This window comes from Anolis carolinensis, chromosome 2, assembly GCF_035594765.1.
Source record: "Anolis carolinensis isolate JA03-04 chromosome 2, rAnoCar3.1.pri, whole genome shotgun sequence".
Lineage (NCBI taxonomy): Eukaryota > Metazoa > Chordata > Lepidosauria > Squamata > Dactyloidae > Anolis > Anolis carolinensis.
Window position 1 is genome coordinate 203,940,140 of NC_085842.1, and position 18,411 is coordinate 203,958,550.

Here is an 18,411-nt window from a genome sequence, read left to right on the forward strand (position 1 = left end):
GTTTTGTTTATCCCAGATTATTTGGCAGTGCAGACTCATTTAATCCAGTTTAAAGCAGAAAACCTGGGATCACATCCTGAGATTTAGGGCCCTTCCATACAGCCATATAACCCAGAATATCAAGGCAGAAAATCCCACAATATCTGCTTTGAACTGGGTTATCTGAATCTACACTGCATTATATTCCAATTCAAAGCAGAAAATGTGGGATTTTATTCAGCTGTGTGGAAGGGGCCTAAAGGGGCCCTTTTAGTTTCACTAGGTCTTTAGCCTTCTCTGCCAGAGTGTTGGTGCCTCACAAAACTACAACTCCCAGGATTACATAGCATTGAGCCCATAAGGGTTTGCCTAGAAGAGGACAATGTGTGTTTATGTGGCAACAAGAGGTGTCTCGACTAAGAATACACCTTTAAGCCATAGAAAATGCCACGTCGCTAAAGGAAGAGCGAAAACTGACCGAAACGTTGTCGAAAGCCTAGTCTGGGCGTTAGCTTAGGCAGCGGCTGAAGGCCTCACTGAAGAAGGTGAGGCCGACACACAGCTTCCTCTTTCGACCGCAGCTGGGCCAAGACTAAAGCGACGGCGCCACCGTCTGGTCCCAGCACGAACGTTCCAAGCTTCAGGGCGTTGATTGGCTGAGCGGCTCCGGCTCGCTTTTGATTGGTTACGGCGCGCCGGCCCTCTCGCCGCTGGGTGGGGGAAACATCGCTCAGTCCTCCTCATGCGCAGTGAGGTCTCGGTTGGAGGAGGCTTCTTGGTTTTGGGGTTGCCGCGATGCCGCTGGAAATAGAGCTGTGCCCCGGGCGGCGGATCGGAGGGGAGAATCCCTGCTTCATCATCGCCGAGATCGGTCAGAACCACCAGGGCGACCTGGAGATCGCCAAGAAGATGATCCGCGTGGCTAAGGTGGGCGGGGAGGAGGATTGGGGAAGCAGAGCTGGGTTTCTCTTTCTGCTGGGAGCACAATGGGTGTGTCTGCACTGTGGGACTGATGCAGTTTGGCACCACATTAACTGCCACAGCTCAATGCTATGGGATCCTGGGCTTTACAGCATCTTTTTGCCTGGCCTTTGCTTGGGAAAGGAAGAGGCTGTGAAGTGGCGTTGCCTTTAATTCAGGTGTCAGTTCTAAATACCCCCCTTCTGATCTGGAAAGCTAACTTGGGTCAGCCCTGGTTCGTGTTTGGATGGGAGACCGCCAACAAATGCCCAGTTCTGTAGGCTGTATTTTAGAAGAAGGAATTGGCAACACTTCCTTGCCAAAGAAAACATTCAAGCCCATGGGGTGACCAATATGCTGTGAATCTTTATCTGGTTTTGATTTCTATTTGACATAACTGACACTTAAACTATAAATAGGAATAGATTTTCCATAATACCTTTGCACGTGTTGCCAAGTGTATTCCTTTATGTTAAGAACTATACTAATGTAGTGAATGAGAATACAAGTAGTGGATACCTTAAGTAAAGTATTTATTGCAATATATACTACTAGTAAACGTAAGAGATTCCAGAGGGCTATGATCTACCACTGTTTCTAGTCAAATCCAGTTTAGATTGATGTTAATACGACACCATAATCCCCTTCTTTTGCAGCTTGTATAACAAGTGCCACTAAAAGTTGTTTATATAGAAGATAATATTACATTACCAACGTAGTACTCACACATTATATGCCATACTTTCCTTTTTACGTTTCACTGTAGATTATAGGAGCCCCCGGTGGCCAAGGGGATAAAAGCCTCGTAACTTGAAGGTTGGGTTGCTGACCTGAAAGCTGCCAGGTTCGAATCCCACCCGGGGAGAGTGCGGATGAGCTCCCTTCTATCAGCTCCAGCTCCATGCGGGGACATGAGAGAAGCCTCCCACAAGGATGGTAAAACATCAAAACATCCGGGCGTCCCCTGGGCAACGTCCTTGCAGACGGCCAATTCTCTCACTCCAGAAGCAACTCCGGTTGCTCCTGACACGAAAACAAAAAACAAAAAAAACCCCTGTAGATTATAGACATCTGCATTTCGAGTGACCAATATGCTCTCAAAGCACTAGATCCTGTCTGATCTGGGAAGCTAAGCTAGGTCAGCCCTGGTTAGTATTTGGATGGGTGGCCACCGTATAGATATCAGGTGCTATAGGCTGTATATATCTATATATATAAAAGGGTAATGAAATTTTGGCCTAGAACAAAGCTACACATTCCAGAAACACCAAACTTGGCAGCACAACCCCTCATCCATGCCTCTACGTTCATACAACAAAAAGAAAAGAAAAATAAAGTCCTAATTAGAGGGAGAGGAAGAATTGTTTTTATCCAATTGCTGCCAGTTAGATGGCTAAGTTCCGCCCACTTGGTCTCCTAGCAACCCACTCAGCCCAGGGGACAGGCAGAGTTAGGCCTCACTTAGGCCTCTTCCACACTGCCTATAAAATACAGATTATCTGATTTTAACTGGATTATATGGCACTGTAGACTCAAGGCCCTTCCACACAGCTATATAACCCATTTATAATGGACTTAATGTCAGGGGAAAACCTTTACCCTTTATCTTAACTACCACCAATTCCTCAATACTTTATTTCCCATACCACCATACTTCGCCACAGCAACGCGTGGCCGGGCACTGCTAGTATTTTATAAGAAGGAATCTGCAAATCTTCCTTGTCAGAGATGAAGTCCATGGGATGGTCAATATGCCCTCAAAGCACTGGATCCTGTCTGATCTGGGAAGCTAAGCTGGGTCAGCCCTGGTTTGTATTTGGATGGGAGGCCACCACATGGGTACCTGGTGCTGTAGGCTATATATATTTCAGAAGAAGGGATTGGCAAAACTTCCTTGTCAAAGATTAAGTACATTGGGTAGGCAATATGCTCTCAAAGTACAATATCCTGTCTGATCTGGGAAGCTGAGCTGGGTCAACCATGGTTAGTTCTTGGATGGGAGACCGCCAGCAAATAAATACCCAGTGCTGTAGGCTGTATTTCAGAGGGAGGACCTGGCAAAACCCCATCTGAGGCCAGTCATATAAAATCCAGACTATCTGCTTTGAACTGGATCAGGGGTCCCCAAACTAAGGCCCGGGGGCCAGATGCGGCCCATCGAAGCTATTTATCCGGCCCCCATGGCACAAGGGCAGAAGGGGATTGGACTAAATGACCCAAGGGGTCTCTTCTTCTCTTACAACCCTTATTATTATTGTTATTATTATATTGTATGACACAGCAAACAAGATAGATATGCTGGATTTCGTATCACAAAATCACATTATTATTATTTTATTATTATTATTATTATTATTATTATTATTATTATTAACATTGAGGCTGGGTGGCCATCTGTCAGGGGTGCTTTGCTTGTGCTTTCGGTGCACAAAGGCAGAAGGGGATTGGACTAAATGGCCCAAGGGGTCTCTTCCAACCCTCATTATTATTATTATTATTATTAATAATAAACATTGAGACTGGATGGCCATCTGTCAGGGGTGCTTTGCTTGTGCTTTTGGTGTACAAAGGCAGAAGGGGATTGGACTAAATGGCCCAAGGAGTCTCTTTCAACCCTCTTTATTATTATTATTATTATTATTATTATTATTATTATTATTATTATTATTGCTCGGTGGCCAACTATAGTCCGGCCCTCCAACGGTCCAAAGGATCGTGAACTGGCCCCCTGTTTAAAAAGTTTGGGGACCCCTGAACTGGATTATACAGCAGTGTAGATTTAGACCCCTTCTACACAGCTGTATAAAATCCACACTGAACTGGATTATATGGCAGTGTGGTGGACCCCAGGACTCCCACAATATTTGCTTTGAATTGATTTTATGAATCCACACTGCCATATAATCCAGTTCAAAACAGATAAAGTGAGATTTAATTCATCTGTTTATAAAGGGCCCTGGATTATCTGGCTGTGTTGAAGGGGCTGGAGTATTCCTTGCCTAAGAAAACCCTATGAAATTCACAGGGTGGCTTTAAATTACATGCAATTTGAAGGTACAAAGACATGTATTGTCAGAATAAAAACTGGAGCGGGCTCTTCTATAATTCCTGGTTTTGTCGAAAAGGAAATTTTCAGCCGCTGTTGCTTCTTATGCAGTCAGGTAACAAGCAACATCTGCCCAAATTCCCTCCTTTTATTTTCGCTTTCTTTTATTCTTTCTTTTTTTGATGTTTTCATATTGTTTCCAACTGACGTGACCCCACAACAGTTCTATAGCAGGGCTTTCTCGGCAGGATTTATTCAGAGGGGGTTTGCCGTTATCTTCCTCTGAGACTGAGAAAGTGTGGCAAAACTAAATGATGTGTCTTATTTAACTATGGGCCCTTCTACACTGCCATATAAAATCCAGACTATCTGCTTTGAACTGGATTATATGGCAGTGTAAACTCATATAATCCAGATCAACGCAGATAATGTGCAAATCTGTGCTTGAAATATGTTTATCTAATTGTTAATATCAGTATTCAAGAATATGACTATGTGATGCTTTTTCATGGCTAAATTCACTAGATGAAATCAATTGTATGATCAGAAACTTTAATAATTTTTAAAACCTCATTAGCTGCACAAGACATTAAATAGGGGTTGGGAATGAACCCAGTAAAGTTGACAGAATTACTAGAGAGCAGTAGTGTTGTGCTTTTGTGTGGAATTGCTATTAGTTTTATGTAGTTTCGTCTCATTTTTGTATTTGTTTCCGCTAACGAAAATGGGGCGCCTAAATGAACAGAATTTTTGTCAGACTTATGAAAAAAACGAAAATTTTCAGACCATTGGCTGCAATAGGAGGGCTTCTGAGGCTCCCCCCCCCCTTGCTCGGTTTTTGGGCTAAAGGGTTGAAAATTGCCACACATGGAGGGCATTTTGACCGCTTTTAGCCCACCAACTTTTAAAACATTTGGGTCTTCCCCAGAGTACTATTGTTATTAATAATATTATAATATTATTATTAACACTCATTGGCACACATCAGCTATCATGGGGAAGCGGCCCTCTCTCAGACTCAGCTTAAGGTGTCAGAATAACTATTGTTATTAATATTAAGACCCATTGGTACACATCAGATGTAGTGGGGAAGCACTCCTCTCTCAGTCTCAGTTTGTTCTTGTTTATTCATTCAGTTGCTTCCAACTCTTCTTGACCTCATGGACCAGCCCACGCCAGAGCTTCCGGTCGGCCATGCCACCACCAGTTCCTTCAAGGTCAAGCCAGTCACTTCTAGGTAGCGTCCCAGAATAACTATTGTTATCAATATTAATATTAACACCCATTGCTACACATCAGATGTCATGGGGAAGCAGACCTCTCTCAGACTTAGCGTAGGGTACCAGAGTAACTATCGTTATTTATATTAATATTATTAACACCCATTGGTACACATCAGCTGTAATGGGAAAGCAGCCCTCTGTCAGTACCTGCTTATTGTTACGGGGCCCAAATGAAAGGAAAACGAAAGCAAGCACGCTTGCCTCTTGGACAAAACAAAACGATAGCACAAAGGAAACGAATTTTGCACACATCTCTAGAGAGCAGCTGTTCAGGCATAGGAGGTAATGTATTAATGTCATCTAAGAACAAAGAACAGACTAAGAAAGCCTTGAAACCCAGAACTTTAAAGCAACATTAATCTGTCACATGTTTTGCTTTCTGCTGAAAAGGAAATAGAGAGAGAAGAACTATATTTATAGCAAAAGCCAAGCTCAGGGGAGGAAAGTACTGGATGGAAACGATGATTGTTCAAAACTGGCCAGGAAGTTTGGTGAGTGGAAGATTTAAGTGTGGAAAAAATTGTGAATTATTAGGAAGCCCTGAGATTGAATGATTCCCGTTTTGGGATTGCTTATAATTTAATGACACATGTCTAGGAGTTGAAACGATTCCTCTCCTTGCAGATGATGCTTGATTTGATCACTATCCCAAAACCCTGGTTACTAGAGCCTTTAAATTGCTGAATTCCCTTCATAAATATAATGGAGCCCTCGGTGGCGCAGAGAGTTAAACCCTTGTGCCGGCAGGACTGCTGACTAACAGGTTGGCAGTTGGAATCCGGGGAGAGTGGGTGAGATCCCTCTGTCAGCTCCAGCTCTCCATGTGGGGACATGAGAGAAGCCTCCCACAAGGATGGTGAGACATCAAACTTCCAGGTGTCTCCTGGGCAATGTCCTTGAGACTCTCATGATTTTGTTGAGCAAAAGCTTCAAGTATTCCTCACCATTGACTACAATGCTGACTATTTAGGTCCTCTCTATACTGCCATATAAAATTCAGATTATCTGCTTTGAACTTGATTGTATGACAGTGTAGACTCATATAATCTACTTCAAAGCAAATAATGTGAATATATATATATATATCTCTGGAATATATGACAGTGTAGAAGGGACCTGGGTTCAGATCCTGGGCTATAGGCTGGGCTATAAATTTTTTTGACAATGATGCTTATGATGATCCATGTGGAGCGGCTATAGAGGAAGGAAACTATACAGGTTCAGCTGTAGTACATATGAAGTATACAGGAAAAATGTCCAAACCTCATTTATGCCATAAAGATTACACTATATGAAACTTAAATATTATATTATTATATATAATAATGTAAGATAGAATGAATGAAACTCTTCTAAGGGGTTGATTTAAACTCCAGCTTGCTTTTAAAACTGAAATACTGTGTTGTGAAAATTTTTTTTTAAAATGGGACTCAGGGCAGATCACAGAACATACATATACGGCAAACACTCAGTGCCGTTTTATACACAGACAAAATAGACAATTGTACATGGAAGGAGGTATATATAGGTTTTTCCCATCCTCGGCATCTCAGAGGTTTGTGCTCGGTTCCAGCCCATTTGTGGGGGTGGGGGGTGGGGGGGGGGGTGCTGTCGCTTTTTGTTTGTAAACTTCTTCCTTTTTTGGTCGATCACTGGCATTTTTCCATTAGGGGTGCTTTAAAATACCTCCCCTACTTTTAAGCGGTACTTATTTATCTACTTACCGTACTTTTTTTTGCTTTGGAACTGCTAGGTTGGCAGAAGCTGGGCTAAAGGCCAGGAGCTCACCCTGTCAACCTTGGATTGACAAGATTTACTGCAGCTGGTGTTTAACCTGTTGTGCTAAAGCCCGAATGGTGTTTAACCTGCTGTGCATGTCTAAGAAGCTTGTCACCAACATGAAATGTTTGGAAAGCTCTGCCTTAATTGATTCTGTATTGGATTGATGGGAAAGGTCCTTTTTTCTGAACTATCCTCTTATTTCTCATACTAGGTAGTGGAGTTGTGGTCACATACCTGATAAAGTAGGCTTACGTTCAGAGGTTATTCCACAAGAAATGTGTTTCCTTTTGAGATCAGAGGACTCACTGTTATTTTCCCCTAATCTGATCAACTCAAATGAGTCCACTGGGGGAGGACCAACGGGCCATGTGATGATATAGCCTTGTGATAGTCTTGCAGTGTGTTTTCTCTTGACAGGAGTGTGGAGCGGATTGTGCCAAGTTCCAAAAAAGTGAGCTCGAACACAAATTCAACAGGAAGGCATTGGAGAAGCCATACACATCCAAACACTCATGGGGAAAAACCTACGGAGAGCACAAACGCCACTTGGAGTTCAGCCACGACCAGTACCGGGAACTCCAGCGCTATGCCAAGGAGATTGGCATTTTCTTTACAGCCTCAGGAATGGATGAAGTAAGTGAGATATAGGCTCTGTCACACAGTACCTCATACACAGGCGGTTCTTCAAAGTACAGTATAACCCCCCGTATCTGCAAGGGATAGAATCCTGACTTTGCATGACTACACGAAATCGTGGACAATAGTAAATCTGGGTTGCTGTGAGTTTTCCAGACTGTATGGCCATGTGGCCATGTTTCCGAAGCAGTCTGTTCTGATGTTTCACTCACATCTATGGCAGGCATCCTCAGAGGTTGTGAGGTCTGTTGGAAACTAGGCAAGTGAGGTTTATATATCTGTGGAATAATGTCCAGGATGGAAGAAAGAACTCTTGTCTGTTGGAGGCAAATGTAAATGTTGCAACTGGCTAGCTTGATTAGCATTGAATGGCTTTGCAGCTTCAAAGCCTAACTTTGAAGGAAACCTTATTGAAATGAAGGCTTTCCAGCCCAAGAATACTATGGTGTCTTGCTGGGGGATGCACAAAACATCTAGGGAGGACCTATTTTATCAGATGTTGATAAAGGTAATTGGAATCATTGATTCCATAGATACAGGATGCCAGGCGCCCCTTCCTCACCAACCTCTAGATATCTAAAAGTATTTGCTAACAAAAGCAAACATTTGCCTCCTCAATGATGTGGTTGCTGTTATCTCTGTTTTTCTTCATGTTCTAATTTGCCAACATTGATAAGGAGAGAAACTGAAACATTTATATGGGCAGGTAAAAAAAGCTAGAATTGCATATAGAAATCTGATATATGCAAATGACAGTGCAGGTTTGGCTTTACCAGATCACGGATATTACTCTGAAGCAGCAAGCTTTCGCCCCTTCTGCACAACTGTTTAAAATCCACATAGAACTGGATTATATGGCAGTGTGGGTTCAGATAACCCAGCGCCCTTCCACACAGCGCTATATCCCAGAATATCAAGATAGAAAATCCCACAATATCTGCTTTGACCTGGGTTATCTGAGTCCACACTCAGATAATGTGGGATTTCCTTTACATTATTTATATTTACAGTGGGCAAATTGGCATTGAAAACTGATGTGTCTATGATTATTAAATTTACAGATGAATGGAATGTTAATTTGGAATTTTAATTTAAAACACTTCTTTTCACAGATGGCTGTAGAATTTCTTCATGAACTGGATGTTCCATTTTTTAAAGTAGGATCTGGAGACACCAACAATTTCCCATACTTGGAAAAGACAGCCAAAAAAGGTACTTTTAAGGGAAGAATGAATTATTATTAGCAAGTGTTGCAACTCTAATTTACACAGATACCTCATTTAGTTACAAGGGAATAAAACACAATTTACTGTACTTGAATAATAACTCTCCATTTCTTGTACTTAGATCAAAATAAGCATGACAGTATAAATCATAAGCCACCACCGAAAATGCTGCTGGCTTCCCCGAGTCCTGATATTTAATTATAACATGGTGTGACATGATTTTTGTTCCTGGGTTATAAATATAATTTACTAATTGGTTCTATCATAAAAACATGGAAAAAGTTTATTAAGCTGCAAAAAAATTTGTTTTGTGGAAAATCAGCAGCACATTTTGCTATACTTTTTTTAATGAATATCTCATTGAGTCTCAACCAATTTGACATAGTTTGTGACAGCCACAAAAACGAAGTTTCTGGAATATAACAACCACTTTCAAATTGAGTACTGCACAATTAAACAGGAATGACACTTTTCAACCAGGAATAGAACATTTTTCATGTTCTGTGCTTGTGCCTCACTCTGCATTCTGCTAGTGGTGATGACAGTGCTAGGGATGTTGGTTGGAAGCTCACTTGGCACAGAATGAAAGATTGCTACATTGGGAAAATTGAAGATAGTGTTGGTTTTCCCCTCTAGGCCGTCCAATGGTGATTTCCAGCGGGATGCAGTCTATGAGCACAATGCAGCAGGTTTACAATCTGGTGAAGCCCATCAACCCAAACTTCTGTTTCCTGCAATGTACAAGTGCTTACCCTCTTCATCCTGAAGACGTCAACCTTCGTATCATAACGGTCAGTGAAGGATGGGGACATCGTAGCAGTTGCCCTATGCCAATGCCTTTGTTTCTGCTTTCCATTATTGAGTAGAGCAGTGGTTCCCAACCTGTGGTCCGTGGACCATCAGTGGTCCCCAAGAATTAAAATATGGTCTGCAGCCTCATCATTACTACACCATTACAACGAGAGTGACTGGTCTTGCAAAATTCTCTTATAGTGCCGAGGCAACAGGGATAATGGGAGGGGAGAGGCTGACTACCCACGAAAGGCATGACAGCAAGCCTCCTGACTGCTGCTTCTCCCCCCCCCCCTCCCCCCCGCAAGCAGAGCCATTCCATGTGGCTACTGGAAGCGGGCGCTCCTTGGTGTTTTTGTTTTTAGGCCTGTTCCTGGGGTTATTTGGGGTGCTGATTTAGAAAATTGTATTGGCTAGGCCACATCAGCTCTAGATTATTAAATATGGTTTTCTGTGGGCGAGCAGATGGCAACTAAGGGATGGCATATGTTCTGTAACAGAAACCAGAGCTGATGTGGTTTATCCAATGCAGTTTTCTGAATCAGCATGCCAAATAACCAAATCGAATCTAAAACTGACCAAATACTGCTTTGTAACCTATTTGGTACTAATGTTGGAGAGTGGTCCCTAATCAAAAAAAAAGATTGGGAACCACTGGAGTAGAGCAACACATATGAAGGACCATATCTCTCTTTACGAACTTATCAGAACACTTCTTCTCTGTCCTGCCACTGTCTAAGGCTCATTTGGAGAGAACATGGTATGAGCTTTTTGGTGGCTGCTCCTAGACTCTGGAACTCCCTCCCAAGAGAGACCAAGATGGCCCCATCTCTGCTGGCCTTTTGTGGGCCCCTGGAGATGTTATGATTGGGATTTTGGAGTGGGCTTGGAATTGTAATATATTTTCATCTTTAATGGTTTTAATAATTTTAAGTGATTTATTGTTTTTAAAGTTTTATATTTATGTTTTAATGTACTCATATTGTTTTAATTAGCATTGTTTTATGCTTATTGCCATTAGTCTCTATATCTGAAGAAAGGCAGGGTAAAAATAAACATCAAGAGAAGCTGGACTAGTTCCTCTAAGAGTAAACACAGGCTGACATCTTGTCCATGTACTGGTAGCAAGAGGAATAGGGCCACAGGCACAGCAGGCATCATGTAAGATTGCAAAAAAAAAAAATTGCATGGAACTAGCTGGTAGGGTTTATTTGTGCTCATCACTTTTGCTTGACCTCAGAAAAAGTGCAGCTGTTCATGTACGTGAACCAATGTATTCAGACATGCGTCTTCAGTTTTGTCTGTGGCTCTTTATTTTTCCCTCACTGGGTTATCAAAAGTTTTGTCAGGACAGCAGGAGGATACTATTTTCGTATCAGGAGCAATTTGAGAAACTACAAGTCGCTTCTAGTGTGAGAGAATTGGCCGTCTGCAAGGACGTTGCCCAGGTGATGCCAGGATGTTTGATGTTTTACCATCCTTGTGGGAGGCTTCTCTCATGTCCCTGCATGGGGAGCTGGAGCTGCCACTGGAGGCTCCTGTAGATTAATGTGAATAGTAGACACAACAGAACCATTTCTTCTTGTGTTGTAACAGTTGCTCTCTATATCTTATTTGTCAATAAGGTGGTAATCTGTTATCACCTCTTTCCACTCTTTTGTCTCTCTAGAAATATCAGTCAGTCTTCCCAGATATTCCTATTGGCTATTCCGGCCATGAGACAGGCATAGCCATTTCTGTTGCAGCAGTTGCAATGGGAGCTAAAGTGCTGGAGCGCCATATTACACTGGACAAGACCTGGAAAGGAAGCGATCATCAGGCCTCCTTGGAGCCCAGTGAATTGGCAGATCTGGTGAAAAGCATCCGCATGGTGGAGAAGGCTATGGGGTCAACGGTCAAGCAACTCTTGCCCTGTGAAGTTGCCTGCAATGAGAAGGTAACTGCTCTTGTGGATCATTTATTATGAACTAGCCTGGGTACCCGGCATTGCCCGGATTATTTGAAAAAGTAATTTTTTTAATTTTACAAAATGCATAAGGCTGTGGACTAACTACAACTGACATCATGCCAGGTTAACCCCCAGAAACTCCACCAGTACTTAAAGTTTGTTATGTTGGATACGTTTGCTCTAGATGCCTCATCGGTGGGGTTCAGTGTGCTCTCTGGCTTTAGGGTGAACTACAACTCCCATGATGGGGAGTCAGTCCCCTCAAAATCCTCCAGTAGGGTGAGTTAGTCATGGGGGATCTGTGTACCAAGTTTGGTCCAGGTCCATCATCGGTGGAGGTCAACGTTTCTCTGGTTGTGGGTGAACTACAACTCTCAGAAAGGAAAGTCAGTTCCATCCAAACCCACCAGTAATCAAATTTCGACATATCAGGTATGTGTGCCAAATTTGGTTCAGATCTAAATCAAGGTGAAGACTTCCAGTATTTTTGCTCTGTGTACCAAGTTTGGTCCAATTCCATCTTTGGTGGAGTTGAGGGAGCTCATTGATTGCAGGTGAACTATAAATCCCTGTACCTACAACTCCACAATGTCCAGGCCAATTCCTCTCAAAATCCACCAGTATTCAAATTTGGGCATATTGGGTATGCATGCCAAGTTTGGTCCAGATCCATCATTGTTTGGGTTCATAGTGCACTCTGGATGTAGGTGACTTACAACTCCTATAAATCCCTCTAAAAACTGCCAGTATTTATTTTGTCATGGGGGTTCTGTGGCTCCTTTGGAGGCTTTTAAGCAGAGGCTGGATGACCATCTATCGGAGGTGATTTGAATGTGCATTCCAGAGCCAAAGTTCCTAAAACTGGTCAAGTTAGTTCCAGGTCAATCCTTGGTGGAATTCAGAGTGCTGAACTCTGAACACATACCTGAAATGCCAAAATTTGGTTACTGGAGGGTTTGGGGGGAGCTAACCTTCCTTTCTGATAGTTATAGTTTACCTACAGTCAAAGAAGGGCCCCAGGTGGCACAGTGTGTTAAAGCGCTGAGCTGCTGAACTTGCCGACCATAAGGTCCCAGGTTCAAATCCCGGGAGCAGAATGAGCCCCAGCTGTTAGCCCTAGCTCCTGCCAACCTAGCAGTTCAAAAACATGCAAATGTGAGTAGATCAATAGGTATCACTCCGGCGGGAAGGTAATCATGCCAGTCATGCCAGCCACATGACCTGGATTTGTCTATGGACAACGCCGGCTCTTTGGCTTAGAAATGGAGATGAGCACCAACCCCCAGAGTCGGTCACGACTGGACTTAATGTCAGGGGAAACCTTTACCTTTTACTACAGTCAGAGAAATTGATCTCCACAGATGATGGACCTGGACCAAACTTCACACAGAAACCCCATGACTGACTCCACTACTTGAAGGAGTTTGAGAGGACTGACTGACTATAGTGGGAGTCAGTCACTCTACTTCCAGAGAGCACACTGAACCCTACCAATGATGCATTCTGAGCAAACTTATCCAACATAACAAACTTTAAGTACTGATGGAGTTTCTCGGGGTTCACCTGGCATGATATGTGTTGTAGTTAATCCTCAATCTTATTAAAAACTGACTTTTTCAAATAACCCGGGCAACACTGGCTATCCAAGAGTTTTTAAATAAAGGGGTGCGACTAATGCAATGAAAAAAATTCTGCCCGATTCTCCAGTTTCTGGGTTTAAAAAAATACTGCCCTACCTCTGAGACATTTGGAGGAGAAGGAATGATCTGGAGCCAAACAAACAGCTCTGTTTTTGTTTGTTTGTTTGTTTGTTTTTTTAAACTGCTTTGCCTGGGAGGGAGAAAGATTCACTATCCCTTCCTTCTTTCTCTGAATGCAAGGCAGTTTTAAAAAGCTGAAATTGAGCTCTTTTGAAGAAGGAGGGGAAATCCAAGTTCCAGAGCCTTCTGCTCCAGGTTTTTAAAACCGCCTTGTCTTTGTAGGAGGAAAGGGGGAATCAGCCCCAAATTGCTCTGTGATTATTATTCCAGGGACCACAAAAATACCAATTTTGCCACCCCCAAAACTGGGGGTGTGACTATTTCATGATGGCAACTATTATGCGATGGTTTACACTCTGATAAACCATAAACCTGATTTTTACATCATCATTGTACTCTGATAAACTGAAAACCATGCAAGAATGTGTCATCTTGGATGATAATAATAATAATAATAATAAAACTTTATTTATACCCCGCCACCATCTCCCCAATGGGGACTCGGGGCGGCTTACATGGGGCCATGCCCGGGAAAAATACAATATAACACAATATAAAAACAACATATCATAATACAGTTACAACAATACAATAAAGAATCATATACAGTACAACACAAAATCCAAAGAGCAATATAACAGGGCAGGCCGCACTAACACTCAGTTAAAACTCGGGGTGAGAAAAGGATAAGAAAAAGGATAAGAATAAAACCACAGGGAACTAAGGAAAAAGATAGCAGACAGTCTAGAGGATATATAATGGGGGCGTAACAAAAGCATGTAACAGTTACTCTCCGAAAGCACATCGGAAGAGCCATGTTTTTAGATCTTTCCTAAAGTCTGAAAGAGTGGGGGCTTGCCTGATTTCAATGGGCAATGAGTTCCATAAATGGGGGGCCACAGCAGAGAAGGCCCTCTCCCTAGTTCCTACAAGGCGGGTCTGGGATAAAGGCATGATCCCATGAGATGTCTCCACACCATCTTTTCTCCTTCACTGGTGACTGCTGATGGTGGGATGAAGAAGATCTTAGCAAATGCTCCATAATGACATGGTTGCTTGAGAAGAGAGTAGCTGTGTAGGAACCACTGCACAGTGACAATATGCTAAGCAATCACCCTGATTTACGTAGCTGAGCACGCTTTCAACATGCCTGGTCTAAGAGAAGATTTAATTGTGGACAATAACTTCCATGGAACAAAGCAATTATTTTTGTGGGAACTGAAGTCCAAAACACCTGGAGGACCAAAAGTCAAGAACCACTGGGCTAGATCATCTTGGGATTAGCCTACAGACGAGAAGGCTAAGAGGAGCCATGAGTAGGGGCCGGGCTGTGGCGCAAGCTGGTAAGCAGCTGCTGCAATAAATCACTCTGACCATGAGGTCATGAGTTCGAGGCCAGCCCATGGCAGGGTGAGCACCCGTCAATTAAAAATAAAATATAGCCCCTGCTCGTTGCTGACCTAGCAACCTGAAAGATAGTTGCATCTATCAAGTAGGAAATAAGGTACCACTTATAAAAAAAAGTGGGGAGGCAAGTTTAATTAATTTACAGCGTTGGAATGAGGAAGTGAGGAAGTGCCATCAGAGTGGATGATGAAGCAGCTGCTCCCCCCTGTGGCCAGAATCGAACATCCCCTCAGGAGAAGGTTAAATTGCCTCTGCGTCTGTTTGTCTGTCTGTCTGTCTCTGTCTCGGTTCGATGTGTTTATGGGTATTGAATGTTTGCCCTATATGTATATAATATGATCTGCCCTGAGTCCTCTTCGGGGTGAGAAGGGCGGAATATAAATACTGTAAATAAATAAATAAATAAATAAATAAATAAGGACAATGTATTACTATGTGAGGGAAAAGCTTAGGGAGAAGGAAGCAGGCTTGTTGTCTGCTGTCCTGGAGACTAAGAGGCGGAACAAAGGTTTCAAACTGCATGAAAGGAGATTCCACCTGAACATTTGGAATAATTTCCTGACTGTGAGAGCTGTTCAGCAGTGGAACTCTCTGCCCCGGAGTTTGGTGGAGGCTTTTAAACAGAGGATGGATGACTATCTATCAGAGGTGCTTTGAATGCGCATTCCAGAACCAGAGTTCAAACATTGGAAAACATCAAGTCTTCATTTTTAGTGTTGATACTAAAGCTCACATAGTATCAGAAGGAGAGCCAGGCATTTAGGCCTAGCCCAGCTCTGTTCCTATAGTGAGTCACATGAGGTTGACCAGATTTTGAATTGCATCTTGCATCAGTCCTAACCCAAATAGCTGTCAGTAAAATGACGGAAAGTACAATACAGCAATAGCTGGAGGCCATGTGTTTCTCCATACTGTGACCATACTGGTCTTTCTGCTATTATTCAGGTCTGTCTTAATTCCAAGGAACCATTTGTGGCCCTGTAATAACAGGACTACCACTCTTTGATCTAACCTTGATCTTTTCTTTCTTTAGTTGGGAAAATCTGTAATTGCCAAAGTCCGGATCCCAGAAGGAACAACGCTCACTCTAGACATGCTGACAGTCAAAGTGGGGGAACCCAAAGGATACCCTCCAGAAGAAATCTTTGACTTGGTTGGAAAGAAAGTCAAGGTGACTATTGAGGAAGACGAAACCATTGTCGAAGATGCCATTGAAAACCATGTGAAAAAAGTGAAATGCTAGACGTGACTGTATTTGAAAGGGGGTTGTATGGAAAATGGTGTGGCAATATATGGAAATGGTTGTGTTAAGGCACAAAAAGGCTTGGAGAAGTGATCCATGCTGGGCCTTCTCTTCCTGGCAGGTAAAAGTGCTAATATAGAAATGCAACTTTGCTCCCTTGCAATGGTCATTTTGAACAAGGGACTTTAATTGCAAGGGATCAAGGTTGCATTTCTTTTACGAGCATCATATTGTCTTTATTGATGAGAAAACTCAAACAGCCAGTCATTCATATTCAGTGGCTTTAGGGGAACATTGACCTGAAAAACTGTAAAGAAAGAAATTGCTGTATTGCTGTGAGTTTTCCAGGCTGTATGGCCATGTTCCAGAAGCATTCTCTCCTGATGTTTTGCCCACATCTATGGCAGGCATCCTCAGCCTCACAACCTTTTGAGGATGCCTGCCATACATGTGGGTGAAACATCAGGAAAGAATGCTTCTGGAACATGGCCAAACAGCCTGGAAAACTCACAGCACCCCAATTGCGATATTATTTTTTACCTGAAAGAACACTTTTCGAGGAATTTTTGGATCTTCCAACATGACTCCATGATCAATTTCCAGTGGAAGCAGATCATAGAGTCACATTGCAGAACCTAGTAATTCCTATAAAGGTGTTATCTAATCTAGGCATGACTGAAGGGCTTAGACAGTTGACCAAAATTTCACAATGAAGGTCTAGTGAGATTCCTAGTGAGAACATTTTAATACAATTCATGAATAATCACATGCACAAAAGTCAAACCTGCACATATCAAAGGTTGAATGTATAGTCCTTCAGACTCCATATTTCCTAAATAGCAAAACTACTTTTCAGTGGCTGCCTCTGTTGGGATAGAAGTGCAGATAGTGAATGTCTCTACACTGGATGTTATGTGCACTTTGAGTTTCTAACATTCAATTCAGCTCATATAAGGCTGAGAAGCAGGATGAAAATTAAGGGACTGCTTGTGCCAGTTGGAAATGAGCCTTGGGATTTGCATTTCTTTTGGATAAACTACATCTCTGTGATTCAGTTTTCCAGTTCTTTTTTTCCATTTCAATTGGAATTTGGCTAAAAAGAAAACAATAAAATGCATGAGTTGCTGTGAGTTTTCTGGGCTGTATAGCCATGTTCCAGAAGCATCCTCTTCTTTTGATTTTTCACCCACATCTATGGCAGGCACCCTCAGAGGTTGTGAGAATGCCTGCCATATATGTAGATGAAACATCAGGAGAGAATGCTTCTGGAACATAGCCATACAGCTCGAAAAACTCACAGCAACCCAGTGATTCCAGCCATGAAAGCCTTTGACAACACAATAAAATGCACGTGAGCTGAACATCGAATTATCAAAAGGCCACGTACATGGTCAGTATTATAAGCAATGCTTCCAGACACAAGCTTAGAAAGTGTTTAAAAAAGCAGTTGTAATTACATAGACCATAAAAGCAGTTGATGTTGCAGCTCTTTAAAATGTGTCATTCCTAGGATCGTGTTCAATTACTTTGAAAAACAATACCTGAATGTTAGGCCACACACCCCATTGCTATAAAATTGCCCAAAAGTTATTGTCGCACTACAAAAAATGATGCTATCCTTTGTCAAGTTGTAGAAATGTAATGTCTTCATTATTGGTGAAAGTTGTAGTAGAAATGTAATGTCTTCATTGTTGGCGAATGGAATCCATTCTGAATAATTGATTTGCAACCAGTTATTGCGGAGCTGTGATTTAGGCCTCCACATACAGGGTGTGCCAAAAAAAAAAAGCATGCCTTCATAGGCCATTTAGATTATCTAAAGCAGTGGTTCTCAACCTGTAGATCCCCAGATGTTTTGGTCTTCAACTCCCAGAGATCCTAACAGCTGGTAATGTTCCTAGGATTTCTGAGAATTGTAGGCCAAAACATCTGGGGACCCACAAAGGAAGCCATCACATAAGACTTTTGTGAGAAAACGTTACTTGGGGATTTCCAAAGGAAGTAAAAGTGTTTAGAAAAAAATGTCACCCAATGTGAACATTTATATTATAAAATACTTTGCCAGTGGGGCATGACTTTTGGCACACCATGTATTGATCTTTAAAATACTGGAATGAAGCATGGTCCAGTTTTAACTATCCCAAAGTGTGGGAGTGTCAGGACCCAGGCTGCAGAGCACCAATAACCACGCGCAGAGGCCAGAATCTATCTAATATCTTTATTAAGGGAATATATAAAGTCAATAAAAACAAGTGTAGAATATAGTTCAGAAATAGACCTTTCAGGAACGGTCAAATATAGTCCAGGAAAACAATGTCCAATATATGATATTAAAGCCCAAAGTTATAA

At 42.2% G+C, this 18,411-nt stretch overlaps 1 protein-coding gene across 1 annotated transcript; it reads left to right on the forward strand.

Moving 5' to 3' along the window:
* Window positions 1-692: 692 nt before the first annotated feature.
* On the forward strand, window positions 693-17,796 carry nans (N-acetylneuraminate synthase). The gene is made up of 6 exons (XM_003223339.4): window positions 693-906; window positions 7,468-7,683; window positions 8,799-8,898; window positions 9,549-9,703; window positions 11,374-11,640; window positions 15,853-17,796. Exons 1-6 carry the CDS (start codon window positions 775-777, stop codon window positions 16,060-16,062), a joined length of 1,080 nt encoding a protein of 359 aa, XP_003223387.2. The 5' UTR covers window positions 693-774; the 3' UTR covers window positions 16,063-17,796.
* The last annotated feature ends 615 nt before the right edge of the window (window positions 17,797-18,411 follow it).